The sequence below is a fragment of the Strigops habroptila genome, chromosome 11 (genome assembly GCF_004027225.2).
Source record: "Strigops habroptila isolate Jane chromosome 11, bStrHab1.2.pri, whole genome shotgun sequence".
NCBI classification, from domain to species: domain Eukaryota; kingdom Metazoa; phylum Chordata; class Aves; order Psittaciformes; family Psittacidae; genus Strigops; species Strigops habroptila.
The window spans coordinates 9,319,946-9,336,735 of NC_046360.1; the positions used below are offsets into that span (position 1 = coordinate 9,319,946).

The 16,790-nt window shown below is 42.7% G+C and overlaps 1 protein-coding gene across 1 annotated transcript; it reads right to left on the reverse strand.

Moving 5' to 3' along the window:
* Nucleotides 1-800: 800 nt before the first annotated feature.
* On the reverse strand, nucleotides 801-7,142 carry SDF2L1 (stromal cell derived factor 2 like 1). The gene is made up of 3 exons (XM_030500833.1): nucleotides 6,914-7,142; nucleotides 5,861-6,057; nucleotides 801-3,873 (listed from the first exon to the last, which is right to left on the reverse strand). The coding sequence occupies exons 1-3, from the start codon at nucleotides 7,080-7,082 to the stop codon at nucleotides 3,595-3,597; spliced, it is 645 nt and encodes a 214-aa protein (XP_030356693.1). The 5' UTR covers nucleotides 7,083-7,142; the 3' UTR covers nucleotides 801-3,594.
* Between the last annotated feature and the right edge of the window lie 9,648 nt (nucleotides 7,143-16,790).

Here is a 16,790-nt window from a genome sequence, read left to right on the forward strand (position 1 = left end):
ACGAGAAAGAAGATTCAGCAAAACAGGCTTGAGAACACTGCTGAGTAGCATCGCTGTTACAGGGTTGGTTTGATTGTAATTTTCTTTGTTTTCACTTTTTAAAATATACGCTAATTTAGACAAGAACAGATACACTCAATTAGTATTCCCAAACATACTCAATAACTGGAATTAAAACACTGGTTTATCTTCAGCCTCAACATTCAGGATGAAGAATCAATGAGCAGTACTGCATTTATACTGCCTGAGAAGTCAAAATCGTGGCAAGTGTTCATATGCTGAGCAGTTACACAGAGCTTTACTCTTTATTTCCTAAGGCTTTTTAAAGATGTTTGTGGATACACACTTTTTCAACTCAAAATTAACATGTCTAATGTACTCTGACATTTTACATTGAACTAGATATATACATGTGTAAAAGGCAGTATTTCATAGTTTTGGGGTTTTTTTTTTCTTCAAAGTAGAGGAAAAAAAAGTTAAAGTACATAGATTGTCTTTAGCAATTATTCCCACTGAGAACAACTATAAATACGGATCTCTTCAATTCTTTCCCCCAAAAGCTTTTCTAGTTTACTAAAGGAAGAGTAATGACTTTGGCACACCTTTTCAGAGTTCTTACAATAGTAGGGAGCCAAAAATTGGAAAGCACCTGACAGTTATTTGAAAGAATTATTTTCTGCTACTATCAGAAGTCAAAATAATTTCCACTTAACCTGAAGTGTATAGAGAATTCTGTCAAGAAATGTTGTCAAATCTAATTCATCACCTTAAAGGGAAAGAAAGAAGCAAAACAGCGTTCCCAGGTTTCACCTCTCAGTATTTCATGTTTTACCCAAGAGTTCTAACATCTTTAGGTAGATAAGTCATATAGAAAACAAACAACAACAAAACCCAACAAGTAAGAACTGGGATTCTCCCAGTCTCTAGTCCTCAGCTGTAGGGAAGGACTGAATAATTGAACTCTAAGCAGCCAAAGTAAATAAAACCACCTGAATCAGATTCTGAGATCTCAGTACTTAAGTTTAAAGCATAAAATATGACATTAAACAGATACTAATGCAAGTCTTTTAAACCTAGAAGTTATATAGAAAGGAGATCACACTAGCACAATCCACCTTTTTCCAGTTATAAGCTTTTGCACCTATGTTAACTTACAGCACACTAAATGCAGACCACAAAAGTCATGAGTACCGATAGTGATTTTGGTACTATATTAGACCTTTCTAAATTAAGATGTACTTCCACTTGCCTTACTTAAGAGCCCTTCAACACAACTTTTATAGCAATAAGAAACAAAGATTCTACTACGAAACATGAACAAGCGAAATACTAAGCCCCAGTGACTTTTACACTTTGGTCACAATCAAAAGTGAAGGAAACTCAATTCACAGGAATATTGTTGAACACATCTTTAAATAAGGCATTTATGGATACATGTGTGTGGCAAAGCTTGGTTCTTCAGGAGCAAAAGGTACAAATGTTTTCAGAACTGAGATCATATTAGAAAGTAAACAGTAAGAACCAAGTTCTTTCTCAGCCTCACTAAACCAATTTGGCTCAAATCCAGAACAAAAAGAGGAAGGTCCAGTGAGATCCCACTCAAGCATAAAAAGATGGATAAACATCTTTGCTAGAGACAAAAACATCCAGGCAGAGATAAACATTGGGTACAAATAGTACATGGCACACAGACCAAAATGAGCCATACAGCTCTACCCCTCCTCAACCAACTCAGTATTCCACAGGTGCACGAACACTAAGCCCATATGGTTTAGGCATAAAGCATTTAGCTCTTAGTGACAGAAACCTCATTGCCAAATTCCTTTCTTCCTCCTGCCAAATGCTGCCACACTTTCTGTGTTTACTCATACACCAACTTCAAAAGAAAAGCCCTGCTTTTTAATAAAGGAAAAGTCAGCTTGTTTATGCAGAAAGTTTGGTTTGTTCATAAATAGTTACGCTTCATAGCTACAACTTCAATACCAATTAGTCAGGAACATCAGTAAACCCGAAACATTCATCACATAGAATTTACTTCTAATAACAAACCAGCAAAAGCTAATCTCCAAAATGCCTGTAATCCTTAAATACCCACATGAAACTAAGAGTCACAGAAAAACAGTCTTACCTTTTCTGTCAGAGGAAAATAATCTGATGCACGAAACAACTGCCACAGAAGTTCCTTGTTCCATAGGGTATGAAGGATCATCACTAGTAGTGAACTCTTAAATAAAACCTGAATCTAGCCTGTACAGCATAACTGCATGAGGCACCACAGGGTATGAACCATGTATCAGTAAGTACATTTATAAAGCTTAACTGCAACTGCCTGTAGCACCTTCTCCACAGAGAACACTGCAGCACGTGACTGGAGCTGTAAAAGCAGTAAATCAGTTTCCTGCTTCTTTAACTGATTGACTAATTAAGACTGTCATCAGTAAAACTACTTACACATGGAGACAAGAACAGCTGAATTTTCTGAGTTTTCACACTCATTTCATGAGCTAAATTTAAAGCAAATACAAACTGTATGGCACTTTGAATTTTAAGCAGTATTTTCAGTAACACCATGTAACAAACACATTCAAGAATTAGTTTTTTTCTCTTTTCAGAGAGGGAAGGCACACAGAAATTCATAAGTCATTCAATGAAGATTCCTTACACCATTGTCTAAGATTCTTTTTTCTCTTCTTCTGGATTCATATAAAAAACACCCCACATGGGCATATACCCTGCTATTTATTTATCTAGATTCTCATACTGATCTTGCAGAGTTGACATGCAAGTACAACAACGTAAGTAAAATTGAACTGTTCCTTTGCACCACATGGAATTTTATAAAATTCTAATATTAAAAAGCAGCTTTCCACACCAGTTTATCAGGCAGAACAGTCTTACCATTTGACAATCAGGAGGATCACCATTACCAGACAATCTGAACTTCTTCGAGAAAGTTAGTTAAAACTTTTTCTTCCTACTCCAACATACACAATGTTGTCAACTCTTCCAATACAAGTACACAAGAAAAATCATGAAAGACATTGGAAGCAATTTTCAAATGGACCACATTTTCTGGAAGGCTGAGCAGCTGACTTCAAGATATTTAAAAGATACCAAAATTGAGAACTCTTTTTTCCTTTCTAGATTTCTTCCATCTCCTCATTAGTAACATTCTCTCACTAAGAAGTAGAAATCAGTTTACAAATATTTAATTATAATTGGAAAAATATTACAAAATGCAAAGTTTTATTGCACTTGGGACTACAGAAATGCATTACTTTAGATTTTCCATTTCCTTCAGATTTGAGAAAAAGTAACAAGCAAAACAAATGACAATGAAAACCAACAGAGGTATGAACCAGTTTCACCAATTAAGCTCAAAAGTTCAGAAATGATTTTGCCAAATATTCAAATTTCAAAGGCTGAATCTGGCAAATGCCATTCCCCACATAAGTGCTGCATTCCTAGAATGAACTAATGCCCTCCAGTAATACAGAAAGTCGGTCACTCAGGCAAGGCGGGACTTATAAGAGACCAAGAATTAGCATCTCCGAACACTGGAGTAAGCTGAAGCATTTTGGATCCTCTGTCAATTCAGAGCTCATCGTGTTTTGCAGGGTCCATACTGGGTTTGATGAAGACGCCTTCCATTGCTTTCCAATAGTTGTGATGATTAGCAGTAGGCATGCCATGAACTTCCCGTTGGCCTCTAATGGGATGGCCATACTGTTCCCCAGTTATTGAAAGGAACACTTCAGTTCCTACGTGCTTGAAGCGCACCGCATCCTCCCGCTCCCAGTAAGTCCCACTGCATTGCACAATCCATATATCGAGGTCATCTCCTTCGCCATCATCACCAAAGGCACTTACTTCCTGTTAGAGACACAAACTTCCTGAAGTGAAAATGTAAGCAAACACCTCCAATACACACACAAAAATATCAACCACAGAGTCAGCAGAGTTTCAAGGCAAGAATGGAGGGAAAAGAAAAAGTGTTGTTGCGCTGCTTTACAACAGTTATCAAAGCCAGAAGCAGTGACTTTCTACCGCTACAGTCTGAATACAAAGTGCCAACAAACACTAACATGTAACCTGAGCCAACAAACCTCAACGCACATTACAAACAAAATAAAAGACGACTTGAGCACAGAGATCAGAACTATCCTTCTGAGAAAAAAATCGAAAGAAGCAATGCTAATGCTGAAGCAAACTTTCTCCACTCAAAAACATTTATAACTGTAGACATTTAATTTTGTAGTATGAACATCTTCACAGTTACCATTGCAGCACTTTTTTTTCAGCATGTGTTTTTATTACAATACCCGAATTTAGCTTATTAAGTCATCGTATTCCTTTTTCACTTAATTACACCAAGCTTTCAATTGGGTCAACAACTATCCTGGTTTATACTATTTCTTCGGATACACTGCTGAATAGCTCTTAAAAAAATAAGGAAGGCGATTAAAGCAAATAAATCCTGCTAAAACAAAACAGACGAGATTAGATTTCATTAGGCATTAAAAAAAAATAAAAAAAAAATCCAAGCATTTCCAGAAACTGGATAGGCCAAAACTCCAACTTTAGGACTCTTGACAGCCTTTAATTCTTAAAAATCTAATAACTAGAAGTGATGAACAACTTCAAAACTGAACTGCAATAGTTTGTACCTAGCAACCTAAAATTTTAGGGTCATGTTAATCCAAGTTTCCATAGTCCAAAAAGTGTGAAAGATACCATACTAACTGAAAATCCAACTTCTGTTAAGAATATGAAATTAAAGTTTGTGTTCATAGCTACATATTTCAACAATTCATTCAAGGCCTGTCAATCTCTGGGAAGTCATGCAAATTTTCCTTGCTCTTAGATACTGTGCAAACACATAGCGAAACCAAAGAAACATAATGACAGTTGCTGAACATTTTTGCATAAATGACAATGTTACTCAAATTGTCTAAACTGAGAAATGAACACTGGGAGAAGGTTTTAGAGTCAATCTGTTCTTTAAGTCATTTTTCTGAAATGCCATTTTCCACTCACTTCTTTTGTTTTCACAATCAGTCCACAAAACTGGACTTTATTGTTTCACCCACGTTACTCTTAGTAAAAGACAAACCTTTTTCACAAAGAGTCAAATCTTGCAACTTTGAATGCAATGGCCTATCTACATAGGCTGAAGGAAAACTAAAGTGACTATTACTGACAAACTTTCACCAAGTTCGCATTATCTATTTTAAGAGAGATTTTCAATGTTGGAGAAGCATTTGTTCTAGGGTAAAACTTGAACCTAATTACATTTAGAAATTATTCTCTCCTAGATATGTACAAAATGACAAATAATTACAATTGTCACAGCAGATTCATTTTTCCTGTAGAAGGACGACATATAAATAAGAATAATGAACTGAAACAGGAACAGCAAGAAGATGACTAATAGATTGGATCACCAAGAAACTTGGATCTACGAATGCCTAGTGCTGTAACCTGATTAGCTGCCTTGCTCTAGAGCCATCTTCATAACATCAAGAGAGGTGCTCAGTCTCCTACAACTTGAAAGTGCTGAACATTTCACAACAGTCTCCCCAGTAGCAATGGTGCATCATCATCATCATAATAATAGCAGATGTTAAAACTTCTGTGAAATACTGATACTGGTACATACTAAATTTTGCCTCTGTCAAGAACTTAAATACCGTATTCCAAGATGCAGAAAAACATATACTTGAACTCTGGATGTACATAGACCTATTGTTTCTGTCAGTTGGTATCCAAGCCTGACTCTTCAGACACATGAGAAACTGGAGAGACTATTGTCAACAGCATGCACCATTTATACAAAAGCTTAAAATTTAAAACAACTTACTTGGTTATTGGAGAGTGGTGATGGGAAGTGATGAGTGTGTAAATTTTTTCCTGTGTTAACATGGGTGAGCCGTATGGCTTGCCCACATTTCACCGGTGTCCCGCGCTGGCAATTGCTATCACTCTTCCCACGAATCCGCCAGTAACTGTTAGCATCATCTGAAGCTTCAACTCCTGTCACTGACTGTTGCCCACTTCCTATTTGAATAGAATTAAATAGCAGGAGACTTAACCGACTTCCCCAGTTCAAAAAGTCCCGAAAGAACTAAAGAAATTTGCTTTAATGTTCTCATGCCTTCATGTTTAAGAGATGTTTAATTCTCACAGTCTGTTTACTAACTGCAATGGGCATACAGGTACCAAATAATATTTCAGATTGAAGAAGTTAAACACAGCATGTGTTGGTGGATGCAAACTACATCCATTCACATTCGTTTCTCAAGAATACTACCAAGTCCTTTAGGTCCCCAAACAAACCAGCACCCTTGTTGCCACAACAGATGCTGGCAAGGTAACGTCAAGGCCCTAGAAACACAACAGGGATCACTTCAAGGATGAGGGCAAAGCATCCCTGCCACATCCCAGCTCCAGAACCTGCAGAGTACAGCTGCAACATCTTCCTGTACCCCAGGCCTCAGCATCTGCCTCTCCCCATTGGGCTGCCATGTCTCCAGTGCACCCCACAGCCCCATCCCTGGCCTGCTGCTCCCTCTGCACCAGGGACATAGACCTCAGTAACCTCAACCTCCTCCTTCTTCCCCACTCCCCTCACAGGCTGCCCCCCGTCCATTTTCCTGCCTCTTCACAGGCTGCCCCCCCCCGCCATTTTCCTGCCCCCTCACAGGCTGCCCCCCCGCCATTTCCTGCCTCCTCACAGCCTGCCCCCCCCCGCCATTTTCCTGCCCCCTCACAGCCTGTCCCCCCGCCATTTTCCTGCCCCTCTCACTGCCTGTCCTCCCAACTCTGCCCAGCTCCTGCCATTTCCCAGCCCGCCCCCCTCACGGCTCCCCGCCTTGCCCCTCAGCGCGGCGCGGTCCAACCCGGCCCTGCTCACCGGATCCGTACTTGACCTCATGCGAGTGGAGCCGCACGCTGTGGCGGGTGTTGAGCAGCTTCAGCACCGAGCCGCAGGTGACAGCGCTCGGCGCCGCTTCCCTGCCGTGACACAGCCCGCGCAGCAGCGCGAGGAGCAGCAGCGGGAAGAGGCGGCAGCCGGCCCGCATCGCTCCGCAGCCCGGCCGGCACCGCCGCCCTCAGCGGAGCGCGCTTCCGCACCCCTCTCTACGGGCACAACCAATCACCCCGCGCCAGCACCGTGGCCGGCCAACCCCCGCCCGTCTTCTGCTCAACCTCGCCTCCGCATTGGGCCACGGCTTAGTGACCTCACCGCCGCGAGCCCCATAGCAGTAGTAACTCATTGGGCCAAGGCAAAAAGGTGACCAATCAGAGCAAGCGGCGTGGCACCTCCCAGGGAAGGACGCAGAGGAGGACCGCGGTGCTTTCACCTCAGCGGTGCCTCAGGCCGACCGCAGGTTTCGGTAGGGCCCGCGGCGCCGGGGACGGGCCCTGTCGGCCGGGTCAGCGCCCAGGGGGGCCCGCGGCGCCTCCACCCGCGGGTGGCTTTGCAGTCATCCCTGCAGCGGTAGCGCTGAACACCCCGGGCTGCGCTGACAGGACTCCTCGCGCTTCTCTTGCTGAGAATTGGCGCATGTCGGAGCAGAGCAGGCCAGGTTAGTTACAGCAGCCTCTCGTCTGACAGGTAGTCCAGGCTGTGAGAAAAGTAGCAGCAGGGTCACTGGACTGATTGCTAAGGACCTTGGGAGAAAACGTGCTGCAAATAGGACTGGTCAGTGGATTGTCATCGGAGCAAGGAGAGAATAAATGTCTTCGCAGTGAAAGCACCGTCCAACACAAAGCAGCTCTATGGTTACTAGCTCAGGTACAAGTAATGGTCTAGATACAGCCTCAGGGAGTCAGAACTGGCACAGATGGGTCAGTCAACCTATGTTGCTACATTCAGGCCACTTCTAGCTGAGAGCCAAAACATTCAGATCTGCTCCTCCCTGCTGTTCTGGCTCGTACAGTTGTGTAGATGTGTACCCATCTGGAGATTTACAGACAAATGTGACATAATGCTGAAAACCAAAGGAAATTCATGGTAGTGAACTGTGTTGTATGATAATAGAGTAATAGAGTACTGGTCCAGTCATTTCTGGATTATATTAGAGCTTCTGATGATGAGGCATAAATACTACACAAAGAAGAGCGATTACTGTATCACTGTAATTAGTGATACATTAGCTGTAGTGATCACATCTTTGCTTTTGGATCTGGAAGTTTACCTTCTGTGATTCAGTCTCTTGTGAAGTTTTTCTAACAAAAAGATATTATTAAGCTCTATTCAGTATTAAAGACAGCTGCATAAATTTACATATCTACTGTCCTCATTGCATAGTTTTGCAGACTGAATCAATCTCGCCACCCAAAAAAGGTCTCCTTTATCTGTAGGCAGCAACCATGGACAAAAGACACAGGAACTCCTACATGGTCCATTAGCTTTTGCCTCTGCAACCGCTTGTTGGATTGACCCATGTATCGCATCACAGTCTGGTGTGAGTCTCATGTAACTCTCTGAGGAATACAAAGTAATTTAACAGAGCAAAAGCTTTTGACCTTCTGAGCAGCAAAGAAACAGGTAGAAGGGCACCTGCTTGGGACTTAAGGTTTTGTAACGATGGTATTCTGCATGTCCAACAGCAAAGAACTGCAACACTGCAGTCTCTATTATAGGATGATTTAGAAAGCACATTAATGTTGCTGGCTAGCAGAAACATCACACGATGCTCAGCTGACTCTCTCTTTTCCACCAGTCCTGGATCTGTGAGGTTTTTCTCCCGCCCATGTGATACCAGTCAATTGAATGGCTAGTTTCTTTATGCTGGTTTTGACTCATTTTATATAGTTATATCTGTAATCTAAGAAAAATCTCTGACTTAAATGTCAGGCCTGCATTAAAAACAAGCCCAAGTACTAAACTCAGTCATGTAAACACACAGAGCCTCATTTTTTCTGAGGACTAAAACCTCATTTCCTAGTGCCGGAAGTATAAATGTTTGCTCACAGAAAAGCAAAAGATCATCCATTGATAGTCAAATGCCATATTTCTGTGTCATTCTAAAAAGCCTTGCTGTTCTAAGACAACAGCTCACATTTGCTGCTCCTGTTATAAATGGGGCAAAACCAGATGTCTGTGGTTGCCATCCTAGCCGTGGAAAATCAATCATATGGGGCTTTAGCTGGCACCTGTCTATCTTTCTGGGAGGTCGCTCAGTCTCTGTGCATTTAGTGCCATTTACATGGTGCTTCCTACAATGCTTTTCAGTCCTACTTTAGAAACATAATTGGGTTTGAACGGTTGCCAACAAAGAACCTCCTCAATGCCAAACACCCGTAGCAATTAACAGCCACCTTATTGCTACAGGGCCCACTATTGTTTCTAGTAGATTGCTGTAAGCTACAGGTAAAATTGCCTCAGAAATTCAGTGACAGTGCACATTGGTAATGGCAACATCAGCTTTTTTGATAGGAATTATTATGATTCTTGTTTATGGATATGAAATAATTTAACAGTGCTGTAAAAGGGGAGAATGTAAAATGTAAGTAGAATGTTTTCTGCCTTCACTTAACTCTGCAGTCCTTCTGCATGCTCTATTTTCAAGGATTTTGAAAATACCTACCCTTTCCACGCAGATGCACCTGTAGTTATAACCTGGCCTTCCCTGAGAAACAGGTTTTAGTGGGATTTGGCAGTGCCAAATGCTTTTAGAATTCAGGAATGAGAAATCTGGGGCACAAGAAAACTTCAGAGGGTGTATCCTGACCCAAAGCAACATATTACAGAAAAGGGTTTTTCCTTCTTTTTATATTGGCCTTGTTAAACATGCTGTAAGCTTTCTGATTGCTTTGCATGACAAAGCAGTGACTGGCAACCAAGGCAGCATAGCAGGCATCTCGTGGTCTGGATCTACACCCCAAAAAGCACTGGTGCATCTTTTGGTATCAAATCTCTTTGATTGATGGAGAACACTATAGTAACGTCATCCAGGTTCTTTCTCAGACTATCACTAACCTTAGGCAAAACAGATCAGGCACGGTTCTGAATGTATTAGTACCTGATACAAAAACAAGTCCACATGAGCTCTTCCATAGACTTTTCTCTGCAGCTGGTCCTTTCTCCGATATCAATAAGGATGAACTATACTAAAATTAAGAGAGTAACAGTAGAGAATCAGGTGTGTAACCATTCTGTAATTTTTTTTTCTGTCACCTTCTTTCACCCCACACTGATGAACTGGTGGTTATAAACCTCACTTCGGATCAAACATTTGTATCCATTGGCATGCCTTACAACAGAGCTCTTCTGTGACTCCTAAGGATAATACAAAGAGTAAACAGTAGTAATAACAATAAAATGCTGAGAAATTAAAAGGACAAAAAAGATAGCTTGCAAAAAACTTACAGAATTACAGAGTTTCTTTTCACTCGGCCCAAGTTGTTTAAGGACTAAAGACCCAAAATCAGCTATTCAGATTTTGGCATTCAGTAGAGATAAACAGAGTAAGCAGAGTTAGTAAAGAAGACGACATTTGACAAAAAAGTATTGACATACACATATTTAAATTGAAGAATTTTTCACCTGGGAGAGAAGAGTTGATTAATTTTTTTATTGCTGTCTTCTGTTCTTAGTCTTTGAGGAAGAAAGGACTTCCTTGAAAGTGCCACAGAGTCCTGGTGATCTGTGTCCAGTAACATTGCCAGCATCTTTCAACTCTTCTCTGGGCTGATGCCAGTCCTTCAAGATGGGATCTCTCCTCAGAACTCCGAAAGAATTACCGTGCATTTCCACTCAACCAGCTGAGATTTTCCAGGTGCTTTCAGTGATACTGGAAGATGACAACAATCGCTGTAAGTGATCTGCCAGAGTAACTTACATGCATAGTAACATTGCTGAGGAATTCCTGATTTCTCGATGGTAACAGTAGCTTTTTTGTAGAAGGAACTCTTTTGAGATGGCATTGAATACTCATGGTTCCACAGCTGTCTCTTCTTCCATGTCTGATAAAATACGTAATCCTCCCTGACTATCATTTGTACTAGTAAATTTTTTAGATTGTTTCCCTTAAAGTCAAGTCCAGCAGTAGCCTGCTTTAGTGAGTCTTCCACCTCTTGTGGTAGACTTTCAGGGAATTTTGGAGGCAGTATTTCTGTCATATTTGGTAGAGGAGTGGTATTTTGGCTAATGGGTTTCTTGGTTAGTTCTACTTTGCTGACACTCATTTTCTGTTTATGCAAAATCTTTTTGTTTCCCTCTTCTGATGTAAGCTTTTGAGATTTACAAGAACTCTTCGGATTTCCTTGCTTCAGCCCTATCAATTTGTGCTGGCAGCCTTATGCCATTACCCTTCACTTTTTTTAAGCCAAACATTCTCTCAAGGTGTACCTTTGTAACAGGAACAAACATAAATCCAAGCTATTCTGGAAGTATTTTTCCACAGTTAGATAAAAGTGTATCTGACTGCATTTTCAATAGGACACTTGCCAATCTCCCTGTGCCTTCTGAAAAGCTTGTATCCTCCTAACTTTACTTTTTTTGCTTCCCCACTCCACCCCTTTAGGAAGTGACCTGCTCCTTGTATCTTTTATTAACTTTAATGGCTTCTAATCAACATTCATCAAAATCAGATTCAGGCTTAATTCTGTTCTTGTTTAGACAGAGTAAATTGAAACTGAGGAAGTTATTTTGAATTTGATTGGTATTGTAGTTTTGATCCATAACTTTCTATTTCAGTGTAAGAAAGTAAAAATGTTACATCATTTCAGGCAGCTTTTTAAGTAATTTTGTGCTTAATGGGATTTGAAAAACTTCTGGATTTTTTTATCTGATTCAATGGTAGATAAATATTCATGTAATTCTGAAAATTCCACTAAGGATCTATTTTATATAGGGGTCTTTTATAAAATCTTCAGCTTTCTGATCTCAATGAATGGGTTATTCTGCCTAGAGATAATTTCCTCTAGGTACTTATATCATAAATACAAAAAAATGAGCTTCAGATGCTATAATAACTTCCAGAGAGGGCAAACTTAAGTACTGAGTTTTGATGCAATCAAACAGTTAATGGAATCAGGTAGTCTAGGTTAAGCTATTAATCCCCGCAGTTAAACAGTACCCATTTCATTTAATTGTCTAGTTGAAGGATTCCCTGTTCCAACTCTTTTTTTTGACCAGGCATCTTGCATATTTAAAAGATCTCAACATTGGGAAAAGCAGCATCCGGAATAGGAATGGACAGGCTTTACATCACCTCAAACCCAGTCAGAAATCACAGATGCTGTAGCTTAAATTCAAATTTAAATACTAATCTTTACTCCATGAGACATTCTGAAGGAAATACAGTGGAGAGAAAGTAACCCTCTGAAAAATGAGAAGGTGGATTAAAATGAGCAATACATAATCTCTCTAAAGACCAGAGGAGGAGGAGGAGAATTTGAGTTTGGTACTTTAACAGTATGCCATAATGTAATGCAAGTGCCAAGTTAATAATAAGGTCACAATGGTAATTTTGCCTTTCATTTTAAGCCACCTTGATAGTGCCATGCACCTTGTCAGGTATTGACATTATTTTGTGCTGGTGTGAATTCAGATGGTTTCAGTAAGGGGAGAGGGAAGGTGACAGGTATACTGCCTAGCACATGGTGTGCGGGGAAGCCATTCAGCTCTTGACAGAGGTACCCTAGATTTTGTCAACTTCAGCCCTTTTGGATGCAAGAGGGAGGCAGCTGTTAAATGCAGCAGATTGCAAGTCACAAGTAAGGAGTCTAACCACAGGGCTTATCCAGCATTACAGTTAATTCTGAGTCAGCCTGGAGCAGCACTGTTTGCTGCTTCCGTCTGGAGTAGCAGCGCTTGTGCCCAGGATTTGCAAGAGCTACCTGTGGGCAGAACACACCCGCTGCGTCCCCTCCCTGCTGGGGATTTGGGCAACTAATCCAGCCGGCATGCCCTGCCATTGCGCACACCCAGATTTGCCCATGAACTCCTCCGCCCAGCCGCTAAGGTGGGTGCCACAGGAAGGGCTTGGCGCAGAAGTGCCCCTACTTCGTCCTACAGCTGCGCATCCTACTCTGAGCTCCAGCCCTGCAGAGGAGACCCTCCCAGGCACTGTCAAGCACAGCCGCGCAGGCAGGGAGGCCCGCACGGCTGGAGCACCGCTCAGCAGCTGGTGCAATGGGGATGCTTCTGTCCAGGCTTCGCTTCGCCGCTACCGACAGCTACACGAGCAAACACACCGCCCCCACTCGCCACAAAATGGCGCCCACGTGCCTGGCTGCGCAACCGCAACGGCCGCCTCCGCGCGCGGCATGCCGGGAGTTGTAGTGCGGGCGGGCACCCGCGGGAAGCTGTGCCCCGCAGCCAGCCTCGTACCCTCGCCCCAGGTCCGGTGCCCTCAGAGCACTGCCCCACACCCTCACCCCTGCCATGGCCCCACACAGCACCCGAATTGTCTGAAGTGCTGAGGAAACACTTTTCTGTCTCACCCTAGGCTGGGCAGGTCTGTGAATTTTGGGAAAACTGCAGTGCAGCTCTCCTCATGGTTACATTTCTTCACTTCTATTCAGGTTCACTCAGCTCAGATGCTGAAAAATTAACACATGCTAATGAACACATATCCCTACAGCATTCTTGCATGTCACCTACCTCAATCTCTGCAAAAGACCCCTTATTTTCTTCTCATTTCTGTGCTATGCCTTGCTACGGTGTCCTTCATCTCTTGCCCTGTTGCCTGACCAGACAGTTTTGTATCTGGGCTATAGATTATTCTGGGGACTGCAGCCTCAGAGACAGATACTGCACTAGCCTGTTGCATGATCTCCATCTCTTCTGCAAAGGAGATGATTGGAATGCAGCCCGCTACTAACTAAGAAGAGACTGAGACAGGTGCTGACAGCATGAGTATAAATGTCTTGTTTCCTCTGAAAACCAACCTTGCTAGAAGAATGAAAAGGCTTTAATTTAAGCATTTCTACAGAAGCCACTGAACTTCAAAGATTTGTAAATCTTTAAAGCTGGGGAAGAGAAGACAATGTTAACATCCTTTGATTTAATAAAAAATGGATTTTACTTTGTCTCATTCAAACATCTTTTAGAATTCACACTTTCAACAAAATTTCAAGCAAGGAAAATACAAACCAAGTCCTACTGTGCTACCATTGTAATCCCAAATGAACTAACTCACTGCGGCCAAAGGAACAATAAAAAGAAAATATATTCTTTATGTCAACATGTCAACAGACAGCTTGTTGGAAGCATTAACTGTTAGGAAATGCTTTTGTGAAATACAGGAAACCTCTAAATCTGCTACTGAATAACTCAAAGCGCAGGAAAAGAAATTCAAGCTCAAAACCAGTGAAGCACTTGAGGATGGAGAGAGCTCCTGCTGGTTTCTGCAACTAAAATAAGGTAGGGCTGTATTTTGTTTCAGTTAAGCTGGAAGATGCAGCCTGTGCTTAGTACATGTCCTGGCTTATGGGGCTTTGCCAGAAATGCTGGCCAATACTCTCATTCATGTCTTCATTGAAGAGGAGAGATTAGCCAGGGGAAGCCTGCCTTGCCATTCAGCTCCGGGCTGAATTTGTAAGAGACTTTCCTCTGGACTGTGCGGGGTTGGCTGCAAGGGCTATTTTGGCAGCCAGCTAGGGTATGTGGAGGAAACATTGTGCTGGGATCCAGGGGGTCGTGGCACAGTGGCAAGATTTGCTTGCTGGGGAGATTTTGCTTCCAGTCATGGGAAGAAAAGCTGGGTAAACAGGCAGGAAACTGGAAAAGAAAAGTCTCCAGGAACTGCATTCAGTATTTAAGAAGGATGTTACCATTAATAGCATTAAATGCATACTAAGGTTAAGAAGCCTGAGAAGCTTTGTCCAAGATTCTTAAGTAGTGCCTCTCACCTGTGCAGAGGCAAGCACCACTGGTAGTACTAGAAAGAGGCAGGGAGGTGCTTGGGTTTGGTTCATGACATTGCTTCAGAGTTGTGCTGACTTCATCTGCTACAGTACAAGCCCTCATCAGTAAGGGAAGCCTTGGGGGTAGGTGGGCTGGCTGAGAGGTTCATCTCCCAGAAGGGGAAGCAAGTACCAGTTGCAGAAATATCCAGTCTGAAATGGCAAGAGCACTGGAAACTCTTACAGAGCATCAAACACTTCTCTGTAACAGAGACATACAACTATTAAATGATGGAAATGCTCACAGGAATTGCTAGAATGAAGATTTAGCAACTCCTCTACAGCATTTTAGCAGAGTTTGTTGGAAATTTCATTCCATCTAAGTTTTCCATGAGAAAAGGAGTCACTTAAGGGCAGAAGGCTGTCTCCAGCGCTCACCATGATTTCTTGTAGTCAGTGTTCATTTCCTTGTCAGGGAAGAGTAAGCTCTAGAAGTGACAGACAGCTGATATCCACTCTAGATTCAGCAGAAGTCCCCACGCTGCCCATTTCAGTGCCTATGGGGAGAGCACAGCCTAGGAACCAAATTCTTCCAGGACTAACATTGCCACCCCCCATTCTACTTTTATTTTCCTTCCTCAAAATATCAAAATGTGCTTGCAAACAATCATCCAAATCTTAGCTGCCCCTCAAAGTGCCCTCAGACTATGGAAAAACACTTTTTCTGCTGCAGAGCCATCCAAGGTGGGAGGCAGAGGCTTTCCCCTTCCAGAGTCCTATAGCAATTTGCTACATGGGCTGCAATCGATGACAGCCTAAAGGTCAACAGGGCTCCAACGTACCCAATTCACTGATTCCAAATTCCTTGTGAGGAAACAGAAATGTAGAACTGCAGAGGTGCTCATGACCACACATATCTTATACCTCAGCTCTGGGTGTGAAAGCAGTGGGATTCCTTCCGCTGAACTGTTCTGCTTTGTCTCCACGAACTGATGGTTCTTCCTTTGCTGGGAAGGACAGTCAGTCTCTGGCTGTGCCTGCACATCATCTCCTTGACCTGGGGGCTTGAGTATGCTGTCTGTCTTTCAGGAATTGGATTCTGCAGAAACAGGGAACACCCGGAGGCTTTGGTTTCTTTAAGCAAGGAATGCCCAGACCTGAGAACAGGGTTGCAGTTGTAATGAAAGAGCCAAGTTAACCTAAATGACTTTGCCTTAGTCATGAATTAAGTAACAGGATGGTCTGCCCATTCCCACAGAAACAACCCTTGAAGCCTTTTCCAGCTGGTTCCACCCCAGCTGCTCTTCCAAGAAGCTTGTGCTTGGCCTGATGGCTGCTGCTTCTCTTCTTCAGCCCTCTTACCTGCACATTGGCACAGATCCAGATGTGGAAATCGTCATAACCCACGCAAGGGTCCCAGTCCCAGTGTGATCCCTGCTTCCTGGGACAGGTTAACAGGACATGCTACCCTAGTGCGTTCTGAACTGTCACTCTTCTCCCTGCCCCAAACAGCAGTTTGTTGTTCCCCCTGCAATAGCAGGAGTGGGTGAATATCTTGGGGTAACATTACAGATCAAGAAGGGGTGTGTTCTACTTTGATAGAACTTCAGGTGGAAAATGAGGCTAAGTAAAGTGCTTTCACTTTCGTTCTGGTAGGTGAAGAATAGCTTTCCTGGAGTACGAAAAAGCAGCAGTTCAATGCCAGGACAAACAGGATTTTACACGCAGCCTGATGCAGAGCTGGCTTACACCCTTCTTTGTTCTTCCAGCCCTTCTCCGGCATCAGCAGCCGCATGGACTTCCCGACCAGGGTTTACTGACCTGCAGCTCTGAGCTCACACCGAGTTCACGCTGCCCGCAAACCGAGGGGCTACTGGCGGGGGAGCAGCGTGCGGGGCCGGTCGGCGGTGCCAGCCGCGGCCGCCAGG